This window comes from Choloepus didactylus, chromosome 15 (genome assembly GCF_015220235.1).
Source record: "Choloepus didactylus isolate mChoDid1 chromosome 15, mChoDid1.pri, whole genome shotgun sequence".
Lineage (NCBI taxonomy): Eukaryota > Metazoa > Chordata > Mammalia > Pilosa > Megalonychidae > Choloepus > Choloepus didactylus.
This window is the reverse complement of record NC_051321.1, coordinates 67366596-67382708: the sequence shown is the minus strand read 5'-3', so window position 1 is coordinate 67382708 and position 16113 is coordinate 67366596. Positions and strand designations below refer to the sequence as shown.

General features: G+C 51.6%; 1 protein-coding gene across 1 annotated transcript in view; it reads right to left on the bottom strand.

The window, feature by feature from the left end:
- Window positions 1-16113, bottom strand: part of ADAMTS14 (ADAM metallopeptidase with thrombospondin type 1 motif 14) — a 69940-nt gene that overhangs the window by 5470 nt on the left and 48357 nt on the right. The window contains exons 11-19 of the mRNA XM_037804684.1: window positions 14754-14902; window positions 12682-12857; window positions 9928-10061; window positions 9428-9551; window positions 8363-8443; window positions 5389-5552; window positions 4133-4301; window positions 3731-3863; window positions 1861-2068 (exon numbers count right to left, since the gene is read on the bottom strand). Coding sequence (XP_037660612.1) covers window positions 1861-2068; window positions 3731-3863; window positions 4133-4301; window positions 5389-5552; window positions 8363-8443; window positions 9428-9551; window positions 9928-10061; window positions 12682-12857; window positions 14754-14902 — 1338 coding nt within the window. The remainder of the gene's footprint in view (window positions 1-1860; window positions 2069-3730; window positions 3864-4132; window positions 4302-5388; window positions 5553-8362; window positions 8444-9427; window positions 9552-9927; window positions 10062-12681; window positions 12858-14753; window positions 14903-16113) is intronic.

Genomic DNA, 16113 nt, shown 5'->3' with positions numbered 1-16113 from the left:
GGATAGGAAACTTAATGAAAGCCTGTTCAAATGCCACCACCAGCTTTAATAAATCTGCATTCTAACATATTTTCAAATATTATTTTGTGTCTCTTTAAACATTAAGTAAATGGTATCCCCTTGGGAGTATCATATTTCAGTGCTTTTTCTTACCTAAATTAATTTTCCTGAGATTTATTTATCTATATTGATAAGTACAGTCCAAATGTATTCATTTTTCTTACAGTATAATATTTTCTTATATGAACAGACCATGATTTCTTTGTCCAGTCTCCCACAGATGGACATTTAAGATGTTTCCTGATGTTTTGCTATAACAATATGCATCACTGTGCTTTTCTCCTTGATCAAATTAGTTTTTGGAGAAAACCCATTTGTGATGGTTAATTTCATGCATCGACTTGGCTGAGTTATGGGGGTTATAGTGTTGAGTTGTTTGGTCAAGTACTGGCTTGCTTGTAATACGAGGGTATTTCGAGATGGGATTTGCAACTATACTCAACTGATTGCATCTACTACCAACAAAGGAGACTGCCCTCAGCAAAGTGAGGATCTCCTCATCCAATTCAATTGGAGGTCTTAAAAGCCAGAATTCAGGATTCCAGAAGTCAGAAGAGAAATCTGGACTCAACTTCAGCCAGCTTCCCTGGGGAACTGGACTAAGGACTTGACATCATGTTTATCAGTTTACAGCTTGCAACCTGCCATACAGTTTGGACTTGCCAACCTCCATTGTTATATGAGCCAATTCCTCATAATAAATCTTATATATATACACATACAAACATATATACCCACATATATACATGTATACATATATATAAACAATACCCCCACATACCCTGTTTCTCTGGAGAACCCTAATACCCCACGACATTAAAAATTTTCCCTTGTGGAAATCCCCAGGGCCTGGCCATAAGCAGCTCTCCCCTGAATTACTCAGCAGCCTGCTCCCTGTCTGTCTTTTGTTCTCCTGGTCTTCCAGCAATGAACTCTTTCTAGAACCACCAGAGTGATCTTTTAAACCTGCATTCAAATGGTGCAGGCCTTGCAAAGAGCTCGGATTTATTCTAACAGCACCACCTGACCCCTGCCTGCGTCTCCAATGCCATCTTGTAGCCCCTGCCCGCCCCACCTCCCACCCCATTAAGCTCCACCCCACTGTCATTTCAATTTCTGCTCCTACCCTGGGTTCTTTCCCCGTTATTCCCTCTTCCCGTGGCTCCTCCCTCAGGCCACAGCTTGAATGTCACCTGCTCTGAAAGGTCTTCCCTGACACACACACCACCCCGCGCCCCAGCTCCAGATCACATTCGCTGCTGATTTCCCCACATGCCAACTGCAATCTGCAAACACTTTCGCTATTTGTTTCCTTGTCTATCATGTCTCCCTCACTAGGGCAAGAACCAGGTTTGTCTGACTGATGTGGAATCCCTGGCTTTCCTACCACAATGCCTGGCACGTAGCTGGCACTCAGTAAATTTTTTTTCTTTTTTTGCAGTTTTATTGATATGTGTTCACACACCATGCAATCCATCAAATCAGTAAATACTTCTTGAACAAAAGAATATGCTTTAATTTGTGCATCTGACACATGGGGATGTTAACCCGTGCCTCACAGCGCAGGGTGAAGCTTAAAGTAAATGAATGTAAAGGCTTTGCCCATAGCCACAGCAAATGCACATGGGAGCTATTCAACTTAGTTTTGAGAAAAACAAGAGCCAATGTGGGGAGAAAGAAATTCAACCAGAAAGTCTCTGCCTGGCGAGAGCACCAGAAGATCCCTCGGAAGTTCCCCCGGACCCCCAAAAAGGTGTGCGTTGGGCCCAGCTTCCCCTTTTCCTCCTGGGAGCAACTCACCTGCGACCAGGCCCCGGTCCGCCACTGGACTGGGCAGGGCACGCGGAGGCAGGGCCGCCGGGCCTCGGGACGGTCCCCGGGGCAGGCCTTGGCCAGCACAGCCTTGCGGGTACCGTTGGAGAGGGGCAGCAGGCACTGCACCCCCCGCGTCTGCACCCCCAGCTTTCCACAGCTCCGGCTGCAGGCACCCCACTCCTCCGTCACCCACCTAGAGACAAAGAGGGTGAGAAATGGAGGAGAGGTGGAATCTCCTCCAAGGGGGCCGCCTGCCACCCACAGAGCAGCCACAGGCAGGGGTCAGAACGCACTGCAGCTGCCTGGCTGGGTGGCCTTTGGGAGTCCTTACTCTCTCCTGCTCTCTGATTCCTCACTGAAAAATAAGTATAATGCATATTTAAATCCTGGCACCCAGAGTGTCCTTGGGCAAACTACCAACTCTTCTAGGCCTCAGTTGCCTCATCTTTAAATCAGGATTCTTTCAACACCCAGTAAGGATTTGAGCGTCTGCAGGCACTGTCCTAGGTGCAGACACAGCAGTGCACAAAACAGACGGAAGCCCCCACTTTTATTGTAGACCACCCCCCACCTGTGGGGCTCTTGGGACAAATAAAGGACTTCATATATATAAAGAACTTGGCAGAGTGTGTAGCACACAGTAGGCACTTAGTAATGGCAGGCACCATTACTGTCATCACCCACAGAGCTTTAACACTGAGCACCTAAGCTGATGGTCTCCAAATGCCCTTGGGCCATGGAGCTCCCTTTCAAACCCTTCCACTCAAGCAGAAGATCATTGGACACGTTAGACATAAGCAAAGCTGCTCTGGCAGGGTAGAGAGAGGGGCGGCTCCCCGACTCCTAGTCCCCCTCCATTTCCTGAGGCATCTTTAGGTAAGGTAGGGCTCTTTCAGGCACATTCTTAAAGACAAGCCTTTCCTTTAAAAGACAAAAACCAAAAAAGCCAAAACTTCATTTTGCAAATGCACAACTGAGGAGTGGATTCTGTTCACTCGCTGCACACTCTGTGATCACAGGAGTTTGTGGAAAAGGGGGCCTGAGTAAAAGTATATGGGATTAAGTAAAAAGTCAATGAGAAGCCTGGAGGAGACCGTCTCAAGGCCTGGCTGAGGCTGGCCACAGGTGGCTGGTCAGCAGCTGATCACACGCCCGGCCCCAGGGCTCCCCCTGCTGGAGGGAGCCGGAACTGCGGTCAGTCTGGGAGGCGGGGGACGGATGCGGCCCTCTGCAGGTTCCTATCTCCAGCTCCCCTGAGCCTGCCTGGGGGAGACCAGGAGAGCCAGGTGGGACTGGGGGTGCTGGGGCTGGCTCTGCAGGCTCAGGGAGGCCTGACTTGATCTCTCCCTGAGTCACGGGTCTTTCCTCTCTTCAAAGGCCCTCCAGATAATCCCAAGAACATGACCTAGTGCTCAAAAGAGCCTGTATCTTCAGGCTGGGGAACTCCAATCAGGGGCTCGACCATGGCTGGGGGACCAGGCCACAGATGACCTGATGAAGAGGAGCTGATGGGCAGCAACCTGGTCTGGGGCCTGGAAGCTCAGAAATCCTTTCACCTACATGGGTAAGTCAGGGCACTGAAGGAAATCTGTGTCCCTAGATTGGGCCTCAGTTTCCCCATCTGTAAAAGAATGTCAGGAGAGCAGGAACAAAGGAAGCATCCTATTTATTCTAGGAGTGGAAGTTAATAACCCAGAACCCCTGAGGGGTCTGAGGGGCAGGGAGGACGGCACTGGCCATGGGTGGAGCCTGGCACTTGGTCGGCTCTCCGTGCTCCAGGGCAGGGGAATTGGGGGAGCGGAAGAGGCAGGGAGAGTCGGGGAGCAGGCCCCTCGCCCCTCCTGGGCACACTCACACAGGCGGGGAGCAAGGGTGCTGGTTGCATGGCCGGCGAATGGGCTTGGGCCTCTTCCTGGGGTTGCACAGATGCCCCTGTACCATGTGGTGGTCGCGTCTGCGCCGACAGCCATACTTGGTGAACTGGATACCTGCAGGGAGGGCAGGTGCCCGTGGGCCTGGTTCAGCCAGGCCCCTCCTTGCCCCACCTCCCCCTGTGGCTCTGCGCACCCTCCTGCCTGCGTCTGTTTCTGAAGGATGTCTTCCTTGATTGGTCCCATCTCACTTTCCCCTGGTAGTTCTGGACAGCCACCTCTCTGCACAGCTGCTGGGCTCTCAGAGAGCAGAGGCGCCACCCTGGATCCTGCTCTAGCACCCTCTATCCCCACAGGGTGGCTGGGTGGCTGGGGCAGGCCGGTACCTCCTCCGCAGGCCTTGGTGCAGGGGGCCCAGCTCTTGAGCGCCCACTCGTAGGTGTCCGTCTCCTCCAGGAGCACGTTGTTGCTCCCGATAAGGGGCAGCAGGTCCTCATGGATGACATACTTGTAGGCCAGGCTGCTGCGGGAGCCACCGTCTCCTGGGGGGAGCAGCTGAGGGGAGGCGGAAGAGGTGGTGGCAGAAGGACAGGAGAGCAGAGAAGCCAGCCCAGTGTGGGCAGGAGGTTGGGAGAAGGATGCGGGCTCAGAAGAAGCAGGGAGAGCCGGGAGGAGGAGGGCGCCCAGCCTGGCCCAGTGAGGATGCTGAGGTCAGCAGTCAGGTGACCAACTAGACTGAGTGTGAAGTGTGCACCGGGCCCGAGAACAGCTGCCCAGAACTTCTGCACTGCCTGACTCTCTTAGATGGTCACCAAATACAGGGAGAGGAGAAATGTGTACTGGATCGAATTAATATGCCGACATCAATAGGCCACACACTGCCACCCAGGACATCCCCACTGGTGAGGGTGAAACCAAGACCAAAGTCCGAACCTGGGCCCCTGCCACCAGCCAGGGCTGCCAGGCACTGCAGAGGGAGCCACTCCTGGTGTGGCCTGCTGGGTTAGCAATCCCCGCTCCTTGGGTCTAGGACCACGGTGTGGGGAGAGGGGGTGTGGACAGTGGTCTGTCCCCCTTTCAGGAGGCCAGCAGGGCCAGGCAGCACCCCCAGGCCAGCTGCCCTAATGGCCTGAGAGCCACTCCTGGGCCTTACTTGCTGGCAATGCTGTAATGCACAGGGACACTGGAGGACACCAGGATGACAAGGGGGCCATCCTGTGTCCCTCCTGCCCCTGCCCCAAGAGCCCTCCCTGCAGGCCCCATTTCTGACCCTGCATCAAGGAGAACAGACAACCTGAGCATGGCATCCTATGGTGTGACAGCAAGACAATTGTTTCTTTTTCCTTCCACACTAGCCATCTGGGGCCAAGGAACTATCCAGTCTTTAAGCACAATGAGGAAGGAGCCCGGCCCAGGATGGAAGGTCCTGATGATACTGGGAACAAGCAGGTTTGCACCAGGCCTGCATGGCTCGGCAGGAGAGACAGACTGGGGGGTGGAGCTGGGGCAGCAAGGTGGGTGCTGAGAGCGGACGGTGGCTGCCGGGCCCCCTGCCGAGTCCTGCAGAGAGGCCCAGCTCCAGCTGCCCTGCCCTGGATGTCTTCCCACCTCCGACCCAGAAGGGGCGAGCAGAGGGGCTCACCAGCACGGCAATGGCTTCGGGCAGGGGCCCGCTGGTCCTGAGGCTCTCCTTGGCATCCCCCACCGTGTACTCCCACTCCAGGCCCATCGCGGTGAAGTTCAGGCTAGCGGCTTCCTTGCCCTTGGGGTTGAGGATGAAGCTGCCTGTGACCTGGTTCTTCACCACTGGGTGGGGGGAGAGGGTCACACAGATTTCTATCTCCCTCCTCAGGGGCCTGCGAATGTGACATTCACAACCTTCCCAGCGGGCCCCTCGGGCCTCCCTGTCTCCCTGCCACTCTTCCCCACCTGAGCTCTTCCTCGGACAGGTCACCATGCTGTCCCCAAGTGCACTGTCCCTGCCTCTGCGTCCTGCTACACACCTTTCCTCCCATCCCCACTGCCTTCCTGTCTTCCTGCCTGACTAGTCTCCACCCTTATTTAAGGATTGGCACAATTTCCTCCTCTTCCAGGAAGCCTTCCTTGATTGCCCAGCCTTCGGGGATCTTACCCTCCCTAAACTCCTCTAGCAGAGCATGAAGGTTAGTTAGGCCTGTAGACTCTAGAGGCAGACTGTCTGACCGTGGGGAAGCTACTTAGCTGCCCTCTGCTGCCTCAGTTTCCCCATCTATAAAATGGGAATGATTGTTGTACCAAGCTCATAGGGCTACTGCCCCATGAGGAAAATATTAGCGCACCTCCACCCCACCCCCACCCCCACCCATAGGGCTCGAGGGACAATTAAAGGAGTTCCTGCATGTAAAGAACTTGGCAGGGGGCCTGGCATGCAGTAGGCACTTAATGAGTGGTAGGCACTGCCCTATGACTATTATCATCATCACAAGAACAGCACAGATCGCACAGGCTGCGGCTCTCCCAGCTGCCGTCAGCACTTCTCCATCTCGGTGTCCTCAGCCCAGCATGGGGCCTGGCATGGAGCAATAGTTTAAAAAATGCCCCTCAATCAAAGCCACAATGACATACCACTTCATACCCACTAGAATGGCTATGATTTTTAAAATAACAAGAAGATAACAAGTGCTGATGAGGATGTTGAGAAATAGGAACTCTTGAACATCATTGGTGGAGATGTAAAATGAGGCAGTCACTGTGGTAAACAGTTTGGCAGTTCCTCAACAAGTTAAACATGGAATTACCATATGACCCAGTAATCTCACTGCTAGGTATATTCCCAAAAAAATTGAAAATAGAGACTCAGCTATTTGTACACCATGTTCAAAACGGCATTATTTACAATAGCCTAAAGGTGGAAGCAACCCAAGTGTCCATCAACACTGAATCACTGGAATGATTGAATGGATAAACAAAATGTGGTCTATACATATAAAATATATATATACGTATCATATTCCCCTACCCATATTACTCAACTGTAAAAATGTTGCCACTACATAGACGAACTGTGAAGACATCATGTTGAGTGAAATAAGTCAGACTCAAAGAGACAGCTATAATGTGATTCCACTTATATGAAATAGCTAGAAAATGCAAATTCATAGACAGAAAATAGAGTACAGGTTACCAGGGGCAGTAGGAATTGGACGTTAATGCATAACTGGTGTAGGGTTTTAATCCCACTGAATAGAATGTTGAGGAGTGGTTGAGAGGGGGGGTGTTTATGTCCCACAAATTAAAAAAAAAGAGCAACTAAGGAGACAAAAACAACTAAATGCAATATGTGATCCTGACTATATCCAATAAAGTAGAAGAAAAGATTCAAAGGACATTATTGAGGCAATTGAAAAAACTGGAATATAGACTGTAAGCTTTTTATTAATGCTAAATTTCTTGAACTTGGTAACAGTACTGAAGGTGGTTACATAAGTGAATATCCTTGTACCTAGGAAACATACATAGAAGTATTATGTATTCAAGATGCATAATGTATACGATGTACTCTCACATGTTCAGAAAATAAATAACTAAATAGATGAACACATGGACAGACAGTGATTGACAGAGAAATAGATGGATTGAATGATACGGCAAACATGGCAAAATGTTAAAATTGGTGGATGTGGGTATCTGAGGGAGAGGGGATTGTTGGAGTTCTCTGCATGAGTTTTGTATTATTTTTTTCAACTGTCCTGTAAGTTTGAAATTATTTCAAGATAAAAAGGTTAAAGGGGGAAAAAAATAGCCTGAGAGATTGAAAAAGAAAATTGACCAAAAGCAAAGCTTAAAAAAAATTCTCTTAACATGAAGTAAAATGGTAAAAACCTTCAGAGACCCTCAAAGACTCAAGACTGTGGGTGAAGGACAGCAACCAGCGGGAGGAAAAAAGTGAGGTGCCGCTGGTTCCTGCCGCCCGCTGTCAAAACCTGCTGCCTTCCTGCCTGGCTGCGCGGCCACCGATGGACCTCCGCCCCGCCTGCTGGACCTGAGACTCGGAAGCCCTGAAGACTGCCTGTATTAGGAGAAGCTTTAAAGGAATCTTGGAAGAGGGGATGTCTGGCAAATCTAACATAAAACCTGGACCAGGGGACGTTCTGGGCTAAACGCGACAGCCGGCTGTATTAACAGGGGGCTGCTCACGTCAGTCAGGCTATTTGCACTGACTGTTTCCTTTATTTCTATTCAACTATGATAACACTGAAAATAAAAGCTCAAGCTTCAAAGGAAAAAAAACATCCAGTCTATGAAACATGCAGTCTATGAAAATGTTTTTCCTTTAAAAGGCATCCATGTGCAGGAAAAAAATGGTAACAGTGGTAACCTGGGGTAAGGAAACCGAGAGCAGGGGAACGGGGCTGGGAGTTGGCCTCTTCCCCATATCTCCTTTCATACCTTTGAGATGTGAAACTTGTGAATGGATTACCTATTCCACATTAATTTTTTTAAAATTTCAAAAGGGGGCTTCTTCCCATTATCAATTTTACAAGATTGCACCTGTACCTCCTCTGCTCCCCCAGCTCCCCGCGACCAGAGGGCAGCTCCCAGGGCCCAGCTGCCCCCTCCGGCACCCTGACACTCACCAACGCGGTGGGCGCCCTTCTCCAGCTCCTCAATCTGAATGTGCCTGGAGCCTGCCGGGATCTGCACTGATTTGAGAGCTCCTGCCACAGCGGAGGTTCCGGAAAACAAATGAGCATCCTGAGCAGGACGCCCTACTGCCCAGCACCCTCCCGCACAGGCACCCAGGGCTCTGAGTCTCCAGGGAACCTCTCTGAACCTCAGTTTTCTTGTCTGTAAAATAGAACTGCACCTTCCCACAAGGTTGGCCCCAGGATCAAATAACGTATTTGGCTTAAAAGTGTCCTTAAACTCTAAGGGGCTCTGTTCGTGTGTGTGTGTTAGTTGCTATTATTTCCCACTTTGTTGACCCTCCTCTTCCTCTCTCTTCTGCCCTTTCCCCTCCTTGTCTCTCCTCTGATTTTCTGTCCCTTGTTTCTTTTCACACCTTAAGTCACTGTAAGGATTAGGTGAAGCAGGCCACGAGGGCCCATCTGAGGCCTGAAGCCTTTCTCAGAGCCACCAACCTTCCCTCCCACAGGAAGAGGCAAGGCAAAGCTGAAACATCTCCAAAAAGGAAGTCCTTCCATTCATACTAAAGTGTAAAGAACTAATATCTGGTCCTTTTCAATAGCAAGTTTGTCTAGATGGGAAGCAAAGAGAGGAGTGGAGGGAGCTCCAAGGCAGGAGGCACCAAGGGTTTAAAAAAAAAAATGGTGAATGGAGACTAAAAGAAAATTACCAGTCACACCTTGAGCACACTTGCAGACCTGTCTGACCCCTCGCTCTCACCCACAACCCCAAGAGATGGCTGAGCTCTTATGACAACACACTGCCTAGCAGGAAAATGCTTCCTGGAGCTACTGAGCCCCAACTGTGGGCAGCAGCATGGGCAAAACGTGAGGCGATGAGTGGCAGCTTCTAGCTCACCAGCCCTGGGCAGCCTGGGAAGGCCCAGGGAAAGGCTCCAGGGTCTTCTCCCCTGCCCTGCACTCTGGCACAGCTCAAGGAGGACGGGCCCACCTGAGGGACCCTGGCTGGCCCAGAACCCCAGTCACTTGTCCTCATCGTCCCCCAGCCTGGCTCACCTGGCTGCTTGGAGGCCTTGCCCAGCGTCCCCTTCACAGTCCTGCAGTGGGAGTTGTCACCCCCGCAGACTCCACACTTGTCATCAGCCTTCATGGACCCGACCTCCTTGTCACAGCCGACGGGCTAAAGTCAGAGGTGTGGGGTCAGTGGGAAGAGCCCCCCACCCCTACCCCGACACACACCCTGGGCCAGCAGGCCCCAGCTCCGTCCTCCCAGTCCCAGGCCCCAGCCACCTGCGGCCCATGCACCCAGCTCCCAGAGGCATCTCTGAAAGGGGCTCTGCCATGTGACATGGGCAAGGTCTTAAACCTGACATGATAATGATCCTTGCTGTTTCTGCTCTCGAATGGGGCTGGGCAGGAATCCCTTTCCAGCATCCCAGGGTCATTTTGAGAAGCAAAGGGGCATCATGGGTGGGGAGGGTGAGGCGATGTTCCTCTTCTCAGGGAGCAGAGGGAGGGCAGGGTGGGGGACGGGCGGCCCAGGGAAGAGCACCCACCACACACTCGCCGCGGGCGCAGATGCTGTACGGGTCCTGGTAGCTGCAGCGGGTCCCGTCATGGACCACCTGGTTCATGAACACCACGTCACCTGTGTCCGCCGACTGGCAGATCAGCTCACACTTCTGGGCCTCTGTGGGGAGAGGGACCACCCTGAACCCCCAGCTGGGCTCAGAGGATGTGGGCTGGCCCAGGGGACATCCACTCCCTCCCAGCAAGAAGCTCCCATGGCCAACTCCACTAGTCGTGGAGTTGGGAGTTCAAGTCTCGCAGAATTGCTTATTTGTTAGCCACATGACCTTGGGCAAATTATCTGGCCTCTCTGCACCTCAGCTCCCTATTTTTATTATCCTGGGTCAGTAAAATGCCACATCAGGTTGTTCAGAAAAAAAAAGTGATAAAACAATACTAATAGTAACAACAACAACAAGGACAGTAGTAACAGCCGGCATTCAGTGATGCTAATCACGCACCAGATACTTTGAAACTTACACACCTTGGGTACGCCACATGAAACGCTTCATAAATTAACTCATTTAAACATCTCAACACCCCAAGGGAGTAGGTTCTAGCATTATAGAGGAGGAAACTCTATAATGACCAGAGAGGTTCAGGAACTTCCCCAAGGTCACACAGCCACATAGAGAGTGATGGAACCAGGATCCTAACCCAGGCAGCCCGGTTCAAGTCCCACTTGGACCTCTATATGCACTTCACCAGGCACAGGATACAACGGGTGTCTGAATGTTCACACCTGCCTGTGGACATTCGAAGCTGCAAGAACATAAGGCAGAACAGTGGTCTGTATTTGGGTTGGTAAGTGGAGCAGCAGTGAGGGCTCTAACAATTAAATGTTATCTTTTCTGTCTGGGCTATTGATGTCCTAAAAAGGAGGTTTCAGAGAACATATAAACACTTGCCGTGCTGCTTAGAAAAGGGGAGGCTGGGGCTTAGCTAATTTCCTGGAATTTGTCTAAAAGCCCTGGGAAAGCCCTAAGTCCAGTTGCCCCATGGTCTCCCAACACTTCCCCTATCCACGCAGCAGTTGCTTGTTTGGTTTCTGAATGGATTTGGAAGGCGCTGAAAGCCAGTCCCTCCCTCAGATTTCAAAGGAGTCTGTCCAGCTCCCTGTTCCTAGTCCCTGGGCTCCCATGACACTTGGTGACATCTGGAGCCACAATATCCAATACCACCTTGGGTTTCAGGCATTCAAGCCAGAGGCCAGAGCCCGGACAGGCCCCCGACCAGCTCCCTCAGGCAGGCAGGTTTCTGGTCAGCAATGGGGAGCCGGCCGAGAGTGGCAGGGGGGTGGTGAGCTCCCCAGAGTGGGAGGAATGCAAGCAGAGGGAAGACGCCCCCTGCAAGGGTGCTCTGGAGGAGTCTGTGCACTGGTGGGGAACGGGCAGGCCTCTGGGGTCCCTTCCAACCAGAGGGTTCTGAAATTCTATGTGGGAAATGGAGAGCTCAGGGCTCAGTGGCTTGACACTTGGGGGGGGGGGGGGCTCTGAAGGGGCTGCCCCAGGCCGAGAGAGGAACGGCCATTCTAATTTGGAGCTGTCCAGTTAGAGGGCTGCATGGAGGGCTGAGAGCACCCGTCAGTGGAGAAGCTGGGCCCACCGGGCTGGGTGGAGGGGGTGGCATAGAGGACTATAAAGGCCCCTTTCAACCTAAGGCTCTAAGCTACTGCCTTAGTTTGCTGGGGCGGCTCTAGCAAGTTCTGCAGACTGGTTGGCTTAAGCAATGGGAATTCATCGTCTCAACTTTTAGAGGCTAGAAGTCCAAATTCCAGGTGTTTCTCTGAAGTCTGCAGGGCTCTGGAGGTGGCCGCCGGCCATCCATGGCCCAGCCTCTGCCTCCACTACACGGCCACAGCTGCCGTTCTCCCCGTCTCTCTTTCTCCCTCCTACTCGATGTCCCAATTTCCTCCACCTAAAAGGACTCCAGCGGATGGACGAAGGCCCACCCTGATTCAGTTGGGCCCCATCTTAACAGGACCGTTGACGATCCTGAGTTCACATCTACAGGACGGGGGTTAGCACCTGAACATGACTTTGGAGGGGGACACAGTTCAATCCAGAGCAGACTCCAAGAATCCCAGTGCCTTGCCGGCTTATCTCCACCACTATGGGAGCTCAAAACCAATGGGAACGACACCAGTGTGGACCCAAATCCAGACCTTCTGCGTGAGTCTGGGTCTGTGTCTGCCCCAGAGCAGCCTGAAGGAGCTCCCATCTGCCTGCCTGTCAGATCACCTTCAATGACTGCTGAAACAGCACAAGTAGTAAAGCCTAAACTATTGGCACGTAATAGGACTGGACTTTCCAGGACACTGGGTATGTACAGATAAGGGTATCCACACCCTGCAATGCCGTGGGCAGGTGAGGACAGGTGTCTGAAAGCCACCCAACCCCAACAACCAGCCCTACTCCAGCCTCAATGCCACCTCTGGGTGATGTGCATTTCCCAAGACACTTTACTTGCATCTGCCAGAAAAATGCCATGATAAACAAACAAATCAGGGATGACTTTGATGAGGACAGTGTCCCTAGAGGTGTGCAATACACAGGGCTGCACAAGGGTTGGTGGCCAGCCAGCCCCTACCATCCCTCCAACTTCACTGGTCAGTCTAAGCAGGTTTCCAGCTGTGGTAGCTGGAAAACAATGGGAGGCCCAGCCTGGGAAGACATGGGGGATGCCGGGCAGAGTGGGGTGCAAACACTGGGGGGCTGTGGCGGGGGGCAGGGCCTGCTCACCATTCTCAGGCTCGTAGGGGACCCAGCTGTGCTTGGCGTTCTGGTGGATGTAGTAGGAGTTGCGCTTGGCACACTGCTGGGCCCGGAAGTCCTCATAGGGCCCCGGGCACTCCTCGCTGTTGCAGACCTGGTACTCGAACATGGGCCCCGGGCACGGGCGGCCTCCATAGGCTGGGCTGTGGCAGCAGAGAACCTGGTGACTTTGCTGGCGGGAAAGGCAGGCTGAGGGGGCTGGGCTTTTGAGGACGGCACAAAACAGGGCTCCTCAAACTCATAAACCCGACAGTGACTCCACCGTGGAGCCGCTGAGCTCAGTTTCCTCTTTCTCCCTGACAGCTCCACCCTTCAGACACATACTACCTATTCCCCTGTATGTGAGACAGAGAGACACGCAGAGACAGGGACAGGCTAATACCCACCAGTCAGGCTGGAACAGAAATTAGTCTTATTCATCTTTTGTATACCCCTTCATCTCGTTACCCAGGGCCTGCATACAATGGGCACTTAATCAATGACTCAACTACTCCTATTGCTATCCAACTCCACTTAATATCATAATAAACTAAGAAGTGATAGAAAGGGGCTTGAATTTGGAATCAGAGTAGCAAGCTTCCAAGTCCTGACTGTGCAACCTTGGGAAAGTCACTTAACCATGCCAAGCCTTAATTTATCCTTTAAGAGAAGAACAATAATATCTCTTATTTTGCCTGCCTCTTGGTGTGCCTATGAAGAACAAATAAGAAAAAGGACTTTGAAGTAACTTATATTCTTCTCCATTAAATTAAAAGAACCAAGTAAGACTGTTGATAGAAAGTGTCGCCGAGTCCGAGGTTAATAGTTCCCAGCTCCCAGGCAGGATCATGTGGGCTGGGAGAATTACATGGGCTTATGCACATAAGTGCTCAGCATCCCACCTGCTAGGGAGAAAGGGCTCCATACACCATAATAACAGTAATTACAACAGCAGCTGCCATTTATTAAATGCTTCTCTGGGCATAGAGCTGAGGGTATACACATATTATATCTTTTAAGCCTCATAAAATAAAAAAGTTACTATTACAAGAGAGGAGTTCAATAAATAACAGCTTTGATCAAGGGGATAGCTGTTTCTCCTGACTGCAGGTGGTTTACTCAGAGCCGGAACTGCTGGGCCTTTCTTCAGCCTGGCTTTCATATCTCCAACAGGTGGAAGCTATAAGGCAGCTCATTTTGGCTCATATTTTTAAAAGGTCAATATAGCCATCTGACAAAGGAACAGGCTGCTCTGATAGGTAGTGAGCACCCCATCCCCAGAAGTAAACAAGCAGAGTATAAATGCCCATTCCAGAGGATGCTAGAGGGAGGTTGACTATATGGCCTCTGCAGGCCTGCTGCATTCATCACTGGGTGCCGTGAAGGGTCAGGCCAAGCCCTGCCTGTGTGGAGGTCAGAATCCCCACGTTCTTCCAGTTGGCTGACCCCCACGGCCGGCCATGGCCAGCCTGCATACCTGGGAAATGGTTCTAAACAGGCTGCTTCAGTTTGGGAGATGGAAGCCATGGGGTCGGGGCTCAGAAGTTACAAAACCATGGAGCGGATGAGAAAGGAGGAAAGGACCTCTTCTCCCCCAGATTGCTGACATTTGGGTGGGTGTGGAAGGAGGGATTTGATGTTAGGTGTAAGTTAAGAAAAAATAAAGGAAGCTTTGTCTCCTGTGATGGAAAACGCACTTGGAGAATTTATTCTCCTAAGACGTGGCTACTGGAGTTTTAGATCAGTGTTTTCTCAAAATGTAACCCGAGGAGCAGAATCACAGGAGGCCCACCCAGACTCTGGGGAAATCTACACACAAGTTTGAGAATCACTGGTTCAGACATATTCACAGTTGTCATACCTGATGCATCATTTAAAAAATGCAGGGGGTAATCTGCCAACCCCCCGAAACTTTGCAGTCCTCATCCATTCGAATGTGCAACCACCTGCAGGGGCCTTTCTCTCCCATCCCCTACCCCCTAGTGGCTTCCCTTCCAGGCCCCTTAGCCCTTGGGAGCAGGGTCCCCTGCCCACCCCACCCCCCAACCAAATGCACTCACGGGGGGTAGTCACAGCTCCGGCTCCGGGATCGCACTCCGCCCCCACATGACCGCGAACACGATCCAAAATTGGTCCAGGAGCTCCAGCCTCCATCCTGGCCATAAGTCTGCTCCGGAGACTTCCAGACGCAGTTACCTTTGAAGCACCACTGAGATGGAGCAGAGGGTGTGGGGTCGCCTGTGCCCGCCACTGCCCAGACTGTCGTGCAGGGTGCCCCATGGGTAGGTCCAAAGTAAAGGACTTGGAAGAGGGATAAAATCCGCCTTCGAGATGGGAGATTACAAGCATGAGCTCTGGGGTTAGACAGAATTCCACCTCCACCGTGAGCTGCATCTGCAGGCACGTGGCTTAACCTCTCTGAGCCTACTCCTCAACTGTAAAATGTGGATAATAATACCCGCCTCGATGGCTGTTGTATGGAGTCAGTGAGATCGTGCCCGGGACACACAGTCCTCCATACACGGCAGATATTACTAATGATAATAAACCTGCAATCCTTTGTTTCATCACCCTGAGACAGGAAGAGGGGAGAGAAGACAAACTTCCCGTGTAACCTGGACTTGATCTCAGCTCTGTAACTCGAAGCCACCTTGCAGGGGCCTCTAGCAGACATGTCTCTGGGAGCGAAGCCAGCCACGTGGGAGGCTCTCCCTGCAGCGGAGGGAGAGTGTACACTGGGGTCAGAGACCTGGGTTTGAATCCCAATTTGGGCATGTGCCGGCTGCGTGTGGCTTTGCTCGAGCCCCCTTAGCCGGCTGATCCTCTGTTTACTCACCGTGATGAGCCTAAGACCTGGAGGCAGGACTCCCTACGTCAAACTCAGCACAGAGCAGGTGCTAAGGGGGCCTCAACCAAGTTAACTCCCTGCCCTTTTCCTGCAGGGCAACAGGAGAGAAACGCAGACAAACTTTTTCAAGAGGTTAACTCGGTGATTCTCAACCTTAGAATCACCTTGGGAGATTTTAAAACTCTGAATGCCCCAGCTTCATCGCAAACCAATTTAGTCAGAATTTCTAGGGGAAGGGGTTTTTCTAAAAGCTTTACAATAAGGTAAAATTTGCATACGATAACATTTGTCTGTTTTAAGTGTATAGTTCCATGATTTTTTGGTCAATTTGTAGAGTTGCGCCACCATCACCACAATCTAATTTTAGAACATTTCCGTCACCCTAAAAAGATTCCTTGTGCTCATTTGCAGTCGTTCCCTGTTCTAGGAGTGGGGATTTTCATCCCCAGATGATTCCAAATGCACAGCCAAAACTGAGATCCTCTGATTAACTGTTACATGAAATTGCAACTGGAGAGGGCCTGGAACTTTGAAAATACCTGGGAAAACTTAAGAAGCAAAACACCTAGAGC